At 40.9% G+C, this 19080-nt stretch overlaps 1 protein-coding gene across 12 annotated transcripts; it reads right to left on the bottom strand.

Moving 5' to 3' along the window:
* Positions 1–82: 82 nt before the first annotated feature.
* elavl3 (ELAV like neuron-specific RNA binding protein 3) lies at positions 83–17477 on the bottom strand. Of its 12 annotated transcripts, none has more exons than XM_085156237.1 (8): positions 16935–17477; positions 10164–10383; positions 9968–10071; positions 7794–7947; positions 7442–7670; positions 6904–6957; positions 6400–6438; positions 83–5621 (listed from the first exon to the last, which is right to left on the bottom strand). In XM_085156237.1, the coding sequence occupies exons 1-8, from the start codon at positions 16941–16943 to the stop codon at positions 5273–5275; spliced, it is 1158 nt and encodes a 385-aa protein (XP_085012363.1). In that variant the 5' UTR covers positions 16944–17477; the 3' UTR covers positions 83–5272. The 12 variants fall into 12 exon arrangements, with proteins under 12 accessions (XP_085012363.1, XP_085012366.1, XP_085012365.1 ...); XM_085156240.1 differs by having other exon boundaries at positions 83–5600; positions 16935–17476; XM_085156239.1 differs by having other exon boundaries at positions 10164–10380; positions 16935–17472.
* Between the last annotated feature and the right edge of the window lie 1603 nt (positions 17478–19080).

The following is a 19080-nucleotide window of genomic DNA, read 5'->3' as shown; positions in this document are numbered from 1 at the left end:
ACAAACCAGCCTTACTGAATGTGCATGCAATTGTAAAATGACATTTTAATAGTGTTTTGACAATCAGTAAAAATCGAGCCGCTTGTATTTGTAGCTTTTATTTTATTTTTTTTTCTGGCATGTAAAGTACAAATAATTAAACAATTCCATGAAAAAGTCTTCAAGCGTCTTCAGCTGAAATCCCAGTAATAAATATCCTAGTCTAAACTGAAAGGTTTTTTTTTCTTTGTTAAATTTTGACATTGTTCATTTGGTCATGTTTGGAAGTATGAGATTTTATATTTTTTTTTTTCCGCAGATCATTGGTGTCAACGGAACTGTTTTGATCATTTTCACCTTTGATTTGTTCTACCATTCCAGGAAAAATGTAAGAAAAACATCACTAAGTTACTGCGTCCCCTCTTCTAAATAAATAGACACAAAATACAGTTGGTTGAGAAACAGAAGGACCACTCACCCCTTCAGTACCTAAAGACTCCCAAGGAAACCTTCCTGTAGCTTTTCTGAGCTCTGCACTATTTTGTTGGAGCTCCTGGTTAGGTTTCCAATTGTGTAAGAAGCACAAATTGATATTGAAATCGATACAGGTGATCTCAGTATACAATGCAGCTATGTAAACTGAACCCCTAATATCCCATTTTGTAAATCAAACCATCAGCATGAACAAGAAAGCTTCTTGTGAGCATATCAAATCAAATCCCTCCCTTCCTGGCTAGTTGAAGGACCCTCAGATGGGCCAAAGCCTGGCTACAGGGGCTGCGCCGTGTCTCAGGGGTTCACCGAGTGGTTGAAAAAACAAGACTGTGATAAGATTAAATAATTAAAAGATTTTCATTTAACAAGACAAACAGAACACAGGCAGTAAAGGCATAACATCTAGCACAAAGCATGTATGTTTATACACTTCAATTAGTTAAATATAGCAGTGCATTCTTTGACTATGGAGAACGTTTCCAAATCGTACTTCTAAAGCTGTTTTTCTATTTGTCCCCCTTTTAAGAAACGAAATGGTGTAACCACAATTTTGGCAAACTTAAAATCTTTTAAACTTGCAAATATAATGAAATAAACCATAAATATACACAAAACATACTTTATACGAGGCAATAATAATAATCATAATAAATAGTTTTTAAGTTAACAATAAGTTAAAACTACAAGCTTAAAGTCGCCCAAATAATACAAGTTTGTTGGCGCTATTTTGAATTTTTTCTGTTTAAATTATTTTATGTTGCAACAAAAGCTACCACAGACTTTACAAACACAATTGAACACAGATTGATTGAAAGAAAAAAATCTAACTAAGTCTAAAATCTGCATACACTGTAAACTGCAACTAATTAAATAATGGAAGAAAAATAACAAACTTTACCCAATCAATGCAACCAAACATAATCTTTGACCCATGTGTGTTCTCTATGGAAACATCAACAACACAAATACACTAATTTAACATGTGAGTCTTGATATGTAAATGAAATCAATAAATTACAGGAAAAATGATATTTGAAATTGACATGGGCTAAAACTGATGATATATTAGACAGTATTCCTTTCAAGGTCATTGAGAATTGCTCTATTAAGACAGCCAAATGATGCAGTTTGAGCTAGCATGGTCAGAGCACAAATTAGGGGCTGAGGAAGTGATTATGGCAATTTTGAGATCAGAGCTCTCATTGCTTGTTTGATTTCTTAACGAGTCTGTTCGTTTTTGCTCCTTTCACGATTCCGCAAACCATTTCAGTGTGACATTTAATTTCTTTTTTAAAAAATATATATCATTTGTTCTCAGTCAATATAAAAACAAAGCACATTGCACTTACTGTTCCATAGGAAAGTTTTTTTGTCTTTTTAAATGATTATTGTTGTTGCTCAAGCAGTGTGGTACTGTTTCCTGCCATTGTCCTTGGCTCTTTGCTGTACATCAGATGTAGGTGTTCGTATAGACTGTGTATGAAAGGTTGTTTTGGACTGCGGGTTTGGTTTCTTGGGTTGACTGTTCTACATCGGACATGGCTGGGTAAACAACTCCAGCTGCAGCTCAACGTGGCCTGTTATCTCGGTTGTTCCTAACGTCTATCACTGGTCTCACCAAGTGCTCAGTCCTACTGTGCTATCTCTTTCAAATTGCATGACCAAAAATAGCTAGATTAGTCCCTTTATGTGGTCAGCTCTGGACACGCCACGAACAATCATTCAGAGTATTTCAGGGGAGGAAACAGCATGAGTCAGATTGGAAGATGCCTGTGTAAGTATTTGAAGTGGTGCAACGGTTTTGAAGGATAAATTAGTCACAAGACAAAGCGGATGATTTAAATGTCGGGGGAAATATTATAGGAGGATGCGTTTTTCTTTCGTCGAGAGACTGATTCATCGCATTTATTTTTGATATGCCTCTTATCATTCGGTGTCTGCATGAAAGATGTGCAAATGGGATTGCTTGCATCTGTCACTTTTGGTTTAGTGATTTAAAGATTTATAAATGTAAACTGATATGCGCAACTTAAACGTTCAAAAAGTAATGATAACTGAAATTGTAGAGGGTCCTTATTCAATAAATAACATCGATTTGTACAGCAATTACTTAGGGAATATTATAGTTGGTCTTAATTGAACCTTCTTGTACTGACTTGCAAAGCAGTTCTTTGGCAAAACTCAAATCTATCTAATCGTAAAGACTCATGCTCAATCTCAGTTGTGAATCTGCGTCACTGTTTCAATCTGCATTTTACTTTTTTATTTAATTTTGCAAGCAGCTTATAGAATTTTCCAGCTGGGCGATGAGCTGGGCTCATTGCAGCTTTATCTGGGATTCTCAAGTCAAAGAACTTCATTTCACTGCACCATCATTGAAGCAACACTGTACACAACTTCAGGACAAGAGATGTGTGTATATGTGTGTCTAAGCAGTCAAAAGTATAGATATGTCTGTCAGGCTATACCCCCAACTGTTTACCTGTAACTTTATTTTTTTCTCCATCAAATTTGTTCTTGTTAGGTTCGGTTTCAATCGTCTTGATATGGTTAGACAGTTAAGTTTGTATGAGATACATTGTTCCTTCGCCCCCTCCCCAAATCCCCACCCATACACCGCATGCTTGTTCCCCCTTGCTCTGCAAAGATCAGAGGGTTTAAAATAAAGCCATGCGATGTCCCAATTTTTCCAAGCTTAAGAATCTGTAAAAATTCAGCACAAGGTCTTGTTCCTTTGTATGTATAAAAATAGATTTATCTCTAATGTAATCCTTTCAAAGAGATCGTCCTCTTTGGCTAACACAGCGTCATTTAGAAAAGCAAAAAGCAAAAATGTCTTGAATATAGTTGACCTTATTTAATCTTTTAACGTGTGCAGTTGTCTTGATATTGAAAGACATTAGCTCTCCCCCATGGTAAATCATCAGTCTGGGCTCTAACAGACATTTCAACTAGACAGGTTGGCCTTAATGTTTCATCAAGGGTGCCATAAATAATCTTCATGCAGTTGGGTTGGGGATATTTTAGAAATGCTATTTTAGTGGTTGTGCCAAACAGATCTGAAGCAAATAAATAAATACTTTTCTGTTGTAAACAGAAGTATAATTATGACACTTTCTTTTCTGCAAGGTTGATATTGTGCAGTCATCTCTTGATAGGGCAGGAGTTCAAAGTTTCTGCGAAGCTTTTGTGAGAATCAAAGGGTTTTAAAGTAAAACTGAGGAGCGTTTAGCAAAGTTGGAGGAGCTGTTAATATTTCTCCTCACTGGATCAGTGATAATCTTTACATTGCTGGATATCATCACTCGCAGACATGACTCTAAGTCAACTTTAAGTGCTCAGTCTTTAGGAACTGCAGTTTACTTAATCTGCTCTATTCATATTTTTACCCATATATTCTACTGAAATGTAAAACTTTGACCTCATTTGTTCAGGGAGCTTCTATCTATGCACTCAAGAATAATACCGGTGCTCTTGAGTTTTTGCTCATCTGTGTTGTTTCACGCAAACCTGCTTTGGCTGTTGTTGAGTTCACAATTTTTCAGTAGTAACCCTTTTTTTTTTCAAAAGCACAAATTGTCTTTGTCTTCTCTTGACCTTTTGACAAAGGATCATGCCGGATGATGGCTGACGGAGCAAAAAACAATCATCTGAAAATGATGCAAAAAGCAAAACAACACCGGTATTTCCCTTCGACGTGGCTGTGTTATGGTGAAACACTTTTCATCTCGCACTCTTCTCTCTCATGGCCACCGGAGACTTACTAATGAACACTGTCACCATGGGAGCCCTGCCACTCTGCTCTAAGTTCACAGACAGTCTGCTTGTATTAGATCCATCTTAAGGACCGATTAGAAAAAATACAGCTTTACTGGACTAAATATGTGTAATCTTCTAGTTACTGAACTGTGTTTCTGTGATACATAAGTGTACTATTGTGTTGTTTGTTGTGAGACTGTGAGGGAAAGTGATTCTGATGGCCTTCAAACTACTCTTTTCTGTGACCAGTATTCATTAGTTAACCTAAATCATATTGGGTCTGAGCTGAACAAGCCCAGATAGGGTAGAGAAACTGCCTTTACGCTAGGCACCACCTAATGCAGGTCAGGAAACAGTAGTCAAAGTTTCTAGAAAATGCTTACATACTCGGCTATTATAACCACCTTAAATATTGAATATATAGTTATATTTTAATAGACGTATATAAGAGAACACTGTTTTTTAATTTCATTTTCTTTGATCTAAAAAAACTTGCTGATTCAAAATGCCCAAGTGTAAAAAAAGTGACTACATTCTCTCCAGCGAGATAATGGGAGAGATGGTGGGGTAAGAGTTTGGGTAAATTGCACATATTTCGTTCGCTTAAATTGTTTGATCGTTTTGTTCATCAGTTGTCGCTATTTGCCTGAATTCAATCAAAGCACTCAGTACACATTCTCCGTCACATTCGTTAGACTGTCTCCTAAATAGATAGCTCTTGCCCCTACCCAACAAACCAGCTACGTACCCCTTCTAATTCAATCCAGGCAAATACAGGGAAGGACTAGCATGTTGTGTAAAGAGAAAAGAAAAACTCCACTAGTGTGTGTTTACTTGAAACTCTGACTTGTGTATGCTTGCATATGGATATGTTTGTGTCGTGTGTGTGCATGTGTGCATGTATCTGCGTGTCTGTGTCTGTGATTCCGTTTTTATGAATTTATGTGAGAGAGACTCAGTCCAGGCCCATGTAGAGTGATGGCACAGGGAGCTGCTCTCCCTGCAGGTCGAAGGAGCTGGCGGCAACAGCCTCTCTCTCTCAGGCCTTGTGCTGCTTACTGGTCTTGAAGGAAACCTGCAGCACGCGGTCACCCAGGCGATAGCCGTTAAGGCTAGCAATAGCCATGGCAGCTTCATCGTAGTTGGTCATGGTGACAAAGCCAAAGCCCTTACATTTGTTGGTGGTGAAGTCACGGATGACCTTGACATTGGTGACTGCACCGAAAGGCCCGAAGAGCTGCCACAGGACACTTTCGTCCGCCTCAGGGGACAGGTTGTACACAAAGATGCACCAGCCGGCTCCAGTTGGACCGGTAAGGTTGACGCCGGCCAAACTGGTCATGCTGTCAATGGTGATGGGTGAGAATCTGGGGAAGAGAGTGGGAGAACTACCATGGGTGTCATTCTGAAGTTCCACACAGCATTCAGTGCTCTATACTGTCTCTTATGAGCGTGTATCTTTGAGAAATGTTAACGCTTGTAGTCAGGCATGGAGTCAGGGGACCCCATCTCCTTCCCCTCTCCTGCACAGTTTTGTAGGTAAATATGTGTGGGCACCACAGTGGCTCCAAACTACCTGCTTTCATACAAAATGACACTGTGAGCCCTGAGACAAGACACCCACACAATCTGCATATTTTCTCATTTTCTCTGCTGACCAAAGCCTCTGGAAGAATTAAACACATGAATCACGATGTTCAACGGAAATCACAGTATTGAACAAAACACAGAAACCTAGAGAGGGATGAAAAGCAAATTGGAATCAAATCATACAAAAACTGGAGCAAACAGAGGAGACGCAAACGGAATCTGGTATGTCCATGCTGGTGAAAAAAAGGGGACATTAAAGCAACTGAAACTGACAATGTTAGTTCATAAATAAATACATAGAAATTATTTCTATTAATCAAAACAAAAGAACAAAAGGTTAAACAAAGCCATGCCAGAATACCCTGCTGTCGGAATGCTGCATCATTGCCTAATGCAATTACAGATAGTCTTTTGTTGGCTCAGCTGCTTCTGTAGCATGGTTAAATGGGTTGTGGGCATTAAGAATTATGGCTAGTATCTGATTTTGAGATGAAGTCAGCAGGTGGTATTCCGGGCACTTTGTTTGAGGTTTTATTTTGGCATGGATGCTTTTGAAAGTACACCTTTGGCATTTACCTCTTGACTCCGTAGCTGGCGTTTAGTAAATTGTCGAGTCTGCAACGCAAGAGGGAGAATGAAGGGGATGCAGAAGTTAGTTATGAGATCTACAAGGAAGGGGGGGCTTTCATGTTAACATGTTGCTCCTTCACCAGCTGGCCTCCAGAGGGCATCCTTCACTGCAGCGTAGTCCCAAACCATCCAACCACAAACTGATGATGTGTCAAATTGGCCTGCTGGTTTTTATTTAAGCTCCAAAGTAATATGTTATTTTACATCTACTTATTCAAATTAAGTATTCATACTGAGCAAGTGAGCATTCCAAATCTGGGGGTGTCTACAGTTTGTGAAGTCCCTTAAAAATATTTCATGCTGGAAGCCTTGGAAAACTTTTTATTCATAATTATCCACATAGATGTGGATAACATCTATCATTATGATGCCTAAATGCCTATTAAGTATAGGCGACATTCATTTAACTTTGCTTTTTTTGTTGTATTTGGGAAAAATCTGGTTTCTTACATTGGTTTTGAGCTGTTATTTGGATCGGGTCCCTTTCCCAGTGAAGGGATCACACTGCAGTGTAAAAGAAAGTCAGAGAAAGAAATTGAGAAGGAGGGACACCATATTGCCATTTCCTTCTTTACTAGAACGTAAAAAAAAATAGCTTAATATGTATTATAGTGACAGACAATCTGTTATTTATTCTTTAATCATTCTCTGTATTGTTAAACTAGATCACATTTACTAATTTGTGAATGTGCCACTTCAAAAATATTCAGATGCATTTACTCTTAGCCATTCTCTCATGTAGTTTAGAAAAACTTGCTGACTTGGCTACTGACACAGTAATGATATTCCATGTCTTACTAAAACAATACAACGCTGACACACTTGCAATATTACGAGTTGGATTTGCTATTATTGAGTTTGCTTAAGCTCAACGACAGAGCAGGATAACCTGTGACTTGGCCTTGAAATTATATTTATTTACAGACTATCTGTTGGTTAGTAAGGGACTCATACATCGGGTGGTATGAGGTTGGTAAAGGTTCAGTACCTGAAACGCTGAGTCTGGTGGTGGAGGGGTCCTGTGTAGCGACGAGCAGCAGTCTGGTACAGCTGAGTGAGTAAGGCCTGGCCTGTCTTCTGGCTGGGGTTGTTGGCGAACTTGACAGTGATGGGCTCGGCAGCACCCAAAGGCTTCTGTCCGTTCAGTCCTTTGATGGCCTCCTCTGCTTCATTTCTCTTGTCAAACCGGATGAAGCCCACTCCTCGTGATATGCCTGCTCCGAATAGCAAAGCAGGACAGTGTTACTACCTTGGCATCAGTGTTGCTTCCTGCAAGCGTGACTGGTCTGACACGGGCTGTATTGATATATAGTTTATCCCAAAAAACTGACTGACAGTACCTGTAACTTGGTCCACTAAGATCCGTGAGGTGATGATCCGACCATATTGGGAGAACAGCTGTTCCATGTCCTTCTGGCTCATTGTTTTAGGGAGTCCACTAACATAAAGGTTGGCATCGCGAATGGAAGCCGAACTAGGCCGGGCATACGATACCTATAACACACAATATAACATAATCACTGTGTTTTGTTTGTTTGTTTGTTTGGAACAATTTATAGCAGAAAAAAGAAGAACCGTCACTTTGACTGGAGGCACATGTTAGCTAAACCTAGACTGAGTTTCCAAAAAAATTGTTGCGATTTTGCCTTGTTTGACATTTACAGACCCAGTTGTCTGTTTGGTGTCTGTGGACTTAATCAGAGTCATAATGAGAGCATTGCAGACATGCTATAATGGCTGTAACCGTTACCCACACCGAGTGTCAGCTTTGTTTTGTACTTTTAAAAAAAATCAGCCTTAGTTGATATATTTTCCTGAATTCACCAGTGACTTAATTAGTGCATGGTCATTTTCTAATACATCTGTGTTTATATCCCTTATGGTTTTCTGTTGGTCTACTTTCAGAACATTTTGAGTTAGTGGTGCAGAGCAGGATCTAATTGGCTGTAAAAGCAATAGACATGTTCTCATTTTTGTGTTTATAGGAACACATGAGCACTTTTGTGACAGATAGTCCAGTCCAGTGCATTGTTAAAAGTGGTGTGTTTGTGTGTGATGGAGAGACAGAGTGAGTGTTGTCTGAGATAGGCTGAGCTGCCCTCCCTGTCCTGCCTCCTTCCTTTGTCTCTATTCTCCGGGGAAGAACAGCTCTACAGGCAAACAGCAAACAATGTGATTGCATCACAAGAATTGCAAGATTCCCAATAACATATAAACATGGTTTTCACACACACCCACGTGCTATTTGTCTGCATGTATATGGTGTAATGAATGCAAATGTATTTAGAAGTAGTTGCACTATTCTTTAGTTTGTTCTGACACAAAGAAAACAGTGATAACAAGTACTACACATATATTGTAGATATCTTTAGTGTGAATACAGGTGTTCTGATTTTATCCATCACTGCTAAGCACTAGTGTCTATTGTGCACACAGATGGACTGTATGAGCAGGAGGGTTGTGTGTTGGAGTGATTAGGGTGTTCTGGACGAGTCAGGGGGGAGTCACTGTGTTCGGGGAACAGAGGCTGCCCTATAATTAACCCTCTCGCTGTCGCTCCCACAGTACAGATGGTGCCTGAAGCCCATATGGCCTCTAATCCTGTCATTGGCATTCTGCTCTTTGAGCTACCCCCTACCCTTTTACTGCTGCCCCCACCCTAACACCTTCACCCCTTTCTATTGAAGCTTCCTTCAAAATCAGAAAGATGAAACCGGTCTATGGCCGCATGAATTATTTTTGAGATTTAAGAATAAATTACAAAGCAGTTAATTACAGACAGTCATCTATGTACAGATACATTAAATATGAATGATCTTATATGATTAACATTGCAGTGTAATAATTATCATGACAGTCTCATTACTCCTGCTCTAGAGTGAAAGTAAATTCACAAGGTTATGTACACTTTTAATATAATATAAAATACGATTTGTCTGTCTGTTTATCCAAAAAGTAAGCATATACAGTCTGTGACTTCAAGCAAATTGTTTGATCAGCCATAAGCCATTTTGAAGGACAGCTGTTTTAGGATCACCTGCTCTGCTCTTTCAAAAATTCGACTTTTCAATCCTGCAGTTCATCTCAATCTTTGATCTTCTTTTATTGTGTTCGGGGGATGGAGAGAATCAGTTTTTATGCCCCATCATCTGATTTTGGGACAAAGGAGCTCCCCTAATTAGCCTAGATTGGAGGCAGATGGGCTAACCTGGACTGACCCTCATGCACCACAGTCAGGCTTCCTAATTACATTTCCATCACAATAACCTTTGCATGCTGTCCGCCCCTTGCTTTCTGACCTCCACTCTCTCCTCCTCTTGCAGCCTTTCTCTCACTTCCTTTGTTCTAGCCTTCTGCCCCCTCATCCCCATTTTCTTCCCCTCCCTCTGTCACGTCTGTCACTGCCTCTTTCAGCAACCCCCTTGACAAAATCTACACTTCCTCTCTCTGTCTAGCATGCTGTGAAGAATTTAAAAAAAAAAACCAAGAGCAAAATTGGTTCAGTTCTGCTTACCTTGATTGTTTTAGTCTGCAATTTGAGACCATTGAGTGTGTTAATAGCCTTGTCTGCATCATTTGGGTCGACATAGTTTACAAAGCCATATCCCAAACTCTGTCCTGGAGACAAAGAGAGAGATATAGATGACGTTTGGGATTCTCCAAAACAACAAACGAAAATCATATTTTTTGGCATGTACAATGTGTTGCACCTGTTATCTTGTCTCTGACTAGCTTGCAGGACTCAATTTCTCCAATGCTACCAAACAAACTTTTGAATTCTTCCTGGGTCATGTTCTGAGGCAGATAGTTGACGATCAGGTTGGTTTTGCTGTCATCTGTGGAGCCGTTTGTGCTGATGACTGGGCCGTTAGGCAGACTGGTTCCGCTTGGACCGTTGGACACCTGGGTTTCCATGGTGCTGATTATCTGCTGAGGAAGAGGGTGGAGTTAGATTCATAATTCACAAAGAGACATGGTGGTGATCGGCGCTGATATAAATATAATATTTATCACACCGTTTTGCAAATGCAAATACAACCGCGCACACAGACTGTCCACTTTGTCACTGTCAGCAGGAAAGGTCAGGAATCAGCAATGCTAAAATGGAGACGGATACCAGCTCTGATTTATTATCCCCCACCCACCCCCACTGCACCCCATATTTCCTCCTCTCTCGCTCTCTGCCTCTGGTCCTGCAGATGTCACAGTCCCTTTTCCCTTTCTCCTCCCCTCCCCCCACTCTTTTCCAGGGTCAAACACCATTACATCATTACACAGGGATGGATAATAGTGATAGTAGAAGTGTGTGTGTGTGTGTGTGTGTGTGTGTGTGTGTGTGTGTGTGTGTGTGTGTGTGTGTGTGTGTGTGTAAGGTTGGCAAGAGACTGGGGGAGTTAGGAGTGGCAGAGGTCGAGATTATGGACAAAGGGAAGAAAGCGGCACTGTTAAATGGATTTGGTGCTACAATAAAAGGAGAATACCACGGTTTGGTTAAAAGATAAATCGGGATTACATGTTTGCTCTTCTGCCTTTGTGTTTCCTAGTGGTCAGCTGACAGTGGAGTAAGGGTATGGGTTAGTATACAGTACTATGCTCATGTCTGCTTTGTTGCTCTGGTGTGCACCATCTTGCTTAACGTCAGCCACGTGGGATTTCAAGGAACATCTGTTTGGTCGCAAACAAAACTTCCTGAATTATTTTCCACCCACTCACTCACAAGCAACACCTACTGCTTGGTGTTTAGAGAAACATATCTAGCATAAGCCTTCATAGGAAATGACCGTGAACTCTGTTCACATTAAACTACACTGAACTGATGGAGATCGCTCAACTGTATGAGATTACTGTGGTAGTCTTACATACCATGCTTTAAAAATAACCACCTAAATGTGTAAGTCTATGATTCTCACATTTACTTATTTTTTTAACTTAAGGTCTAAAGTCATTTATTTGGATTTGATTCCCTTCACTTGTCAAAATAAATGAGCGTTCGTGTTTTTGAATCGTGACGCTAAACGATCACCTTTATAGCACGGCCCTGCTGTGCCTTTGCACTATATTTTTGAGTATAAAATTTCAGCTTTTATGCAGCTTAGTAACTCCATAAATTGTCTGAATAAATAATGCTTGCGTGGTGGTGGAGGCCAAAATGTAAATTTTGATGTCAGATTGCTGGTTTGAGCTACTGCAGAACTGGGTGGGTGTTATGCAAGTCAAATGGGCTAAATGAATCTTCTCTTGGATGCTTACAGTGTACTTAAAAGCAACAAAGGGACTTAATTAATAAATCCTCAAAGTTATTTTGAAATTTGCATGCTTGATGGAGAGTTTATTATAGGTGTCCTTGAATCACTAAACAGTATAACAGGAACACATATTTCTCTTTAGCGCTTTGAAGCATGTACTTTTAATGGACAATTGATGTTATTTAATTTTATTTTTTTTTGGAAAAACCTGGATGGTTAGCAGACAGAATTGACTTGTAACCTCATGTCATCTCTTCTAAAACAAAAAACATATCATTGTTTCTGTGTTAGGACTCATTTTACTGAAAAGGACTCATTTCTTCCTTTGTGTGTTTAATGTATTTGTCATTTCATGTGCTCTCCCTCTTTTTCTAGTCCCCCTGAATAGGTCTGTCTAATGAAACCTGCTTTTTCCCTTGCTTCTGTGACCGTCTGTCTTGCTTTGAGCCTCACCTTGACTCACGTTGCCCAGGTAACAGCCCCTCAAAGACTGCATTGTTTCAAATGGCTGAAAAAGCTTTCTTACCGTAGGCTGAGTGTGTGTCTGTTCTCATTAAGAGCGCACAGGTTAGACATTTGTCCGCCTTTTATTCGGTGTATTGTATGGCTTTGTAGGAAGTATAAGTCAGATTGACAATGACAAGGGGCGAAGCAGCACAGTGACAGAGTTAAAGCAGCCTAAAAATAAAAGACTTCAAACACACATCTACGCACAAACAGCAGATGACATAAAATAGCAATCTGTCAAGCAAAGGTTTTGATGTCCAGCTGTAATGCTGAGTGAATATCACTCGCGTGCCCCTCTAAACGATAATGATGAGTTACACGTCTTGACAAAATAAGGTGGAGTCAAGCGGTTATGTTATTCATTGTAATAATAACCTAGTACATTGTTGTGTGATGTGATGCATCTGACTAACAGAAACACAAACAGCTGAACGTGTCCCAAATATGACAGAAGCATTTCGAGGGAGGGGGAAAAAAACAAAAAACATATTAGAGCAAATTTGACTCGCCAATGAAAATAACCCTCAGCATGGCAGAGCACACATTCCCAGTGAACAGTGTGAAGTTATATAATTCACAGAGCCACCGAGGAAAGGGCTGGGCTCAGAGATTGGCTGACACAAGCAGCAACTGACATTAAGATTTTCATATAGAAACCGAGAGCAACAGCATGCTTGGAGGTTATTTGAAACAAATAGAATTTTTTTTAGGCTGTCATATTTCATTTTATACACCACCAACAATAAGCAAATACTCTGGATTGCAGTAACCCAATTACTGTGTAATATAGAGAAATTACTTGGCTGGGTGCACAACAGCATGAATAATCACGATATGCTTTAAGTATACACATACTCCAGCTAGTGGCTCCAGAGATTTTTAAGTATTGGTGACAAATACAAAGATCTCTCCAGGGCTAGTTAGATTTCCTAATTGTGTAAATCCTTTGCTGCCTTTCATTACCCATTTTTCTGAATCACTGTCTAAAAAGAATGAAAACAAGCCAAATAAAGACAATTTTTAAAAATATTTTGCTGTGGTAGCTCTGTGTGTTCCCCCACCTCAACTGCTTTCGTCTATTCTGGGGTTCTGCGAGATCTCCCTTAATATTTAATGTACTGCATCAGCATCGCCTACACATGGTCCCAGACTTGCACGCAAACAAGAGTCCTGCCTCCACTGCCAAACACATGAACCCAGACTCGCACGCAAACGAGAGCCCTGCCTCCACTGCCAAGCACACATTCCACCTACACGGTACACTATTAAATTACAAAACACAGAAGCATTACAAGACTAAATGTAAACGCAGTCTGCGTTCTCTGTCTTCTGATGCATATAAACAGCTTCCCCAATTCATTTCTGCTCCAAATGCACTAAAGGACCCCAGGCTATAATGTACGGAAGAATAACACTTTCCCAGTTTAGCTCATAACATGGGATTTACCACATTAGAGGTTACAGTTTGGATGTAGCATCTAGCGTTTTGACACAAAGGTCACGCAAGGGAATTATAAGCTCAGTGTAGAGGTAGATTCACTTGCCCTGCCTGTGTTATGTGTATCTTTAAATCAGTCAGAATGCACAGTAAATATATTTAGATAGACACGGAATTAGAATCACAACAAAGATTTCTTCTTTTAAGACATAACCTGTCCCTATTTCACATTTTAATGCGTTATGTAAAGATTTTTTGTTTTTTGAATTTTTCTTTTTCTGGAAGGCATGAATCAAAAGTAAATGCAAGGCTAAGGTGTAAATGAGCCTTCTAAATAACACAGATTACAGGATTATCCCAAACAAAGGGCATTAGCCACACTCTCTGCAGCTTAAGGGATCATGGTGGCAGCTGTAACACAACAGGACGACAGGAGTCACAGCTCCTGTCAGCCATGCGCTCAGACTCCATCCTATTCTTTACTCCACAGACCACAAATGAAAGATTTCTAACAGATTTCAGCTCTCGGAGGAGCGCCTGTGTACCGCTTTGATAAAATCACAGCAGACAAAGGCGAAGGAGAGAAATCTCGCAAGTCCTCGTAGCATGCGGGTCGCTATCCAGCGTGCTGAAAAAGGGAGTGGCTTTCGGACGGTCTCATTTTGAGGCCGGCGATGGCCGTGAATCAACCGAAGACCACCGAATCGTCAGTATTATTAACACTAATGGTTTTAATTCGAAGTACGAGCAAAAACAATAAAAATAAAAATAGGACAACAATCTCGATTTGTCTTTTTCTCTTATTTCTCCCTGTTTTAAAAAGCCAAGACTTGTGAGCTCTGCAGGCATTCATGAACCGGAGCGCCTATTTGCTGAATAAACGTATTGAAACGACCAAACAAAAGAGCCACCCGTTCCTCCTCTTCTCTCTCGCAGAGGCTATGGCAGCGCTATGAATATTAATGTAAACAGTGGCGCTTTGTGTGGTGGCCAGGGGGCTGCAGGACTCTCCGGGAACAATGATTGTTACAGTCACCAGCTCCGAGTTAAAAAACGCCACGATAGGTCAAATATAAAATCCAAAGTATTTATTAGCGCTTTAAAATGGGTTACTTTTTCTCTTTTAGAACGGGGCTCTTTTAATTATTTGTTTAATAACTGCCTTTGACATAAAGCATTCTTGAATTCACTATATATTTATATATAATTAATTTACAATGATGTATATTTTAAAAAATGAACTGTCACATAAAATATAGAATTATTTAACTCTTTATGAAATTATCACTGTCGTTGTGTTAGGATTTTGCAAACAGCTAAATTCTATAGTCTCAGAGGAAAATATGTTTTCTAACTCGGCCTGCTGGGCTTATTTGTTGTTAACTATATAAAGTGGTGGGCAACAGGAGGCATTTAACCGCTTATTTGAATGGGATTTTACGTCTCGACCTAGGACCCAGCATAGTTGTAAATAAATGACATTAAGCCTACGCTTATAAACGTTTAAACGTTTTATTTCTGACGTCAGGCTTAAAGATTCACGTTTAAATCTGTGCGACTTAAGATCAAACAGCTGGTTTTAATGTGATGTCCTCGACTGTCCTTGTCCTTGAATTGTGTAAGTGCCTTGGAAAGGTTATCTGACTCAACGCTTTTATTTGCTTGGCACTGCGGTACAGGCATGGGAGACTGCGGACCATGTGGAGGGGAGCCACTGTCGGTGTGACACTGTCTAGGCCTGCAAAAGGACAATAGGTAACGTACAGAGCGAAGAGAAACCACAAGTGCAATTGGAAACGAGACAAAAAGTGGACAACAAATCAGACCGATCCTGTGCACCTCCGTGTTGCACACTTTTTCCGAGCAATATTTCAAATTCCTTGAAATGATCTTACAGGTTATATTTTTTTCGAGGACTATCTGCCTCTCGTCCTGTTTCCTCTGAGTGTTAAATAATTTATTTTGGTTACTATTATTAGCCATAGACTGAGCAGCCTGAACAGTTTATTATGTTTAAATATGTCAAGCTCTAATTAATAATTACGCAATTCCCAAAAAACGAAATTAACGGTCATTTTTATTTTTCACTCTTATAAATACTTACTGCTCTCCTGCGCGCAATATTAAGCTTTTTATCTTCAGCCTTTACGCTTATTCTGTTTCTTGGTTATTCATTTGCTTCAATAATTTTATGCAAACGTGTCTGGTCTTAATTCGCCTGTTTGGATAAACTGCATTCAAGCAGAGCATTTGAAGAGGAAAAGCTGAATAGGTCGTTTGAGGCTTCAAGGCCCTTGTTGGGTGCTCAGGTCCAGCAGAGACACGCCCAATCCGACCGTCGGCACACAGCAAAGCTAATTTATCAGCGCTCGTCGGATGAAAGGAGACGAGCGCACTGCGAGCAAGCATGGCCATCTTGTAGCCTACGTGAGCGCTGTGAAACTCGGAGAAATGCGCTTAAAATGGAGATGTCCGTGTGCGGCCTTTACTGTCGCGGCCTCTGAGATTTCCAGCCCATTTACTCGGTTACATCGCAACGAGAACCCGGAGGAATTTGGACTTTGTCTGATTCAATGCTAACCAATGGGTGCGTAATCTCTCTCCTCCCCCTCCCTCTCACGGAGTGACTCGACCCTTTTTTCCCTCCCTTTGCCTCGCTGGATGGGCCCTCAGCCTCCGAGGCATCATGTTTTGTCTCAGAAAGCCGTCTCCAGCATCCTTGTTCTGCACCAGGCAGAGAAAGCCCGTCCTCCCCCCGCGCTGAACCGCCTCATGGCATTTCTCCCTCTCCATCACTCCGACCCTGCAGGATTCCTACATCTTGACTGCTTATTACGAAAGAACTATAACCAGAGCTGCGACATTTAGGCACTTGTACTAGCTATGATGCTAAAACGTAAAACGTGTGCTACAGAAAATGGCAGGAAAAAAAAAGAAAAAGAGAATTCTTTCAACGCGGAGGATGACTGCAGGCTGGAGCGCAGCCGGCATGGCGCATCACTCAGTATGAGATTACAAACTGCCTGTATCGATTGTTAATCTTATCGTAATAATAAGGCGTCGCATATTGGACTTAAACTTTTGACACTAATCCCAACACTCCTGCATGTCTTGGCACAACCACAGATCTGGGTTTTAATCTCCACAAAAAAAAGCATGAGTAAAAAAAAACGATGTTACATGGATCTGTCTACGACTAGCTGCATCACATGTGTACACAAAGGGACTGAGATAGAATGTAAACTACAGCATCTCCCTCACAAATATAAGAGAAATAGAGGCATACGTACAGTAACCATTCTTGACGTACAATGAAAGAAATCTAGGTCCTCCTTTGCACTGGTCTTGAATCTGAAGGCTGAGTCTCTTATATGCTCTTCGGCCTTTATGTTATTTGGCCCTTATGTTCTGTCAGGAGTGAAACTTAAAAGAAAAAAAAAGAAAAAAAGGAAAAAAATACAATCTTCACCAAGGGATCTCAGCCCTCTGAGATTGTATGTGTCCTCTATAGGATGAAATGAGGAGAAAGGGCTTTTCTACTGGATGATGATGAGGGAGAGCGTTCTCTCCGAGTGGCGTGGGTGATGGTTCAGAAAAAAAGAGAAGCAGTGATCCTCAGCAGGGTGTGTCCAGGGGAGGGTGTTCTGGTTCTGCTGTTTTTTTGTGTGTAATTCCTTGCTCCTCTCGCAGTCTCCTTCTGTGCCTCTGCTGCAATGTTCTTCTTTTATGCGTCCTCCTGGCTGGCAGAGCGCGCTGCTGATTGGCTATTTGTGCAGGGAGGGTACTACATGGCAGCCATTGCAATGCGCTCGTCTCCCATTATCCCCTTCAGGAGAGATCACCGAGAGTCCTCCCCCTCTTCCATCCCTGCCCTTCCATCTCTCCACTCCCTCCTTCTCGCTGCCCTTCCTTTCTTCCTGCCCCCCTCTTCACACACACACACGCAGAGCAGTGTGAATAGGGCTCCACCTGCACTTTCAGAACAGATGGGTGCAGAAGAAGACAGTGGACTTGTCTCTCTCATTCCCCACACTTTGCACTCACTTCGGCCTCAGCACAGCCCCTTCCTTTCTCTCTTAGTCTTCATTTAGGCCTGGCTGACACCATAGCAAACAACTACGCTCCATAGGCCTTTGTCTTTCCAAATAAAAGCAATGTAGAGTGAAGATCAACAGACTTTCTCAGTCCACATTCATAGTTGTGAAGCAAAAAGGAAGACTAGAGAGCTATGCCACAATTTGGCGTGAATTGCAGATACACACAAAGCCTAAGATCCATACGATGGCTGATGATTTCTGGACATCTCATATGCAAGGCAGATGGTTAGCTATAGAGTCAGGTGCAGACGTGGGAATAACAAATTAGATAGCCCTCAAATTAATTCAGGTCTTTCCATTTAAAAATTGAGAAAGGTACAGTTGTAGTTCACATCAAGCTGTGCCAAATAGTCTTTTTTTTTCTCTTTGCTTTATGATCAGAAATGTGGCCGGTAGTGATTTTTGTCTTGCTTTACGATTCCAATATCCCCATCCTTAGTAGTTATCAGCCCTCTCTGCCCATCTCCTGCTGCTCACTCCTATGTCCCTTGCTGTGTGGTGAGTGCTCACTGAGACATGCTGTTTGGGCTCATCTATAATGCATCCCCTGCCCCGGGACATCATGTGTGACAAATGACCTATTTCTGTGCAGACCCCCATAGGGCCTTGACCTGAGGGGGTGGGTGGGGTATGCGTGCGAGTATGCATAAATCAGTGTATGTTTGTTTATTTGTGCATGAGGCTATGGTTTTTGTTGATGTGAGGAATTGAGATGATGAATGAAGGTTGGTGCTGTGCGTGGAATTAATGCCTCCTGAGTCTTTTTTAACTGCGGATGAGTAGTAAAAGTGTGCCAATTGGTTCATCTCCTCTCCTTTGCTCTCCCTAAGTGACACTGAGGAACCTTCAGGTATCTGTGGTGTTACCATCTGTGGGTGGATGTTGGCTTACTTTCATAATAAAATACAGGGCAGGAATCAGAAAGAACTCATTTAATTTTACTTTGTGTCTCTTACTGTTCTTCACACCTTACAGTCCCGATCACTCTTGTAGACCCCCCTCTTCCTTTCTGTCATTGTCCCACAGCTCTCTTCCAGTTCGATTCTGAACATGGGCTCTGTCTGATATTTTACATAATTGCCTTACATAAGTAGCAAGCTTGGCTCAGAGCTTGGATGATATTAGCGGAGATGAATATTGCATGAGGAAAGCACTCGTTAAGCGTTAATAAGAGGATAGAGATGGAGCCCCACTGTCAGTCTGTCTTAACCCCGCCCCCACCGTTCTGACAAGCAGTGACTCAACTCAGCCTGGATGCGTTGGAGCCTTTGAGTCAGTTTGTTAAAGAGAGAGAACGAGAGTGTGCATGTGTGTGCAATAGCACACATGTGCGTACGCT

This window comes from Neolamprologus multifasciatus, chromosome 4 (genome assembly GCF_963576455.1).
Source record: "Neolamprologus multifasciatus chromosome 4, fNeoMul1.2, whole genome shotgun sequence".
In the NCBI taxonomy this organism is placed as follows: Eukaryota; Metazoa; Chordata; class Actinopteri; order Cichliformes; family Cichlidae; genus Neolamprologus; species Neolamprologus multifasciatus.
The sequence above is the reverse complement of the archived record's forward strand: the minus strand, read 5'-3'. Positions and strand labels throughout refer to the sequence as shown.

Excerpts from the sequence above, each read along its gene's own strand:
- elavl3 (XM_085156237.1), bottom strand. Across the intron at positions 10,072-10,163 it reads AGTCAGAGACAAGATAACAG|GACAGAGTTTGGGATATGGC; the intron begins GTGCAACACATT and ends CTTTGTCTCCAG. Across the intron at positions 6,958-7,441 it reads CACCAGACTCAGCGTTTCAG|TGTGATCCCTTCACTGGGAA; the intron begins GTACTGAACCTT and ends TTTACACTGCAG.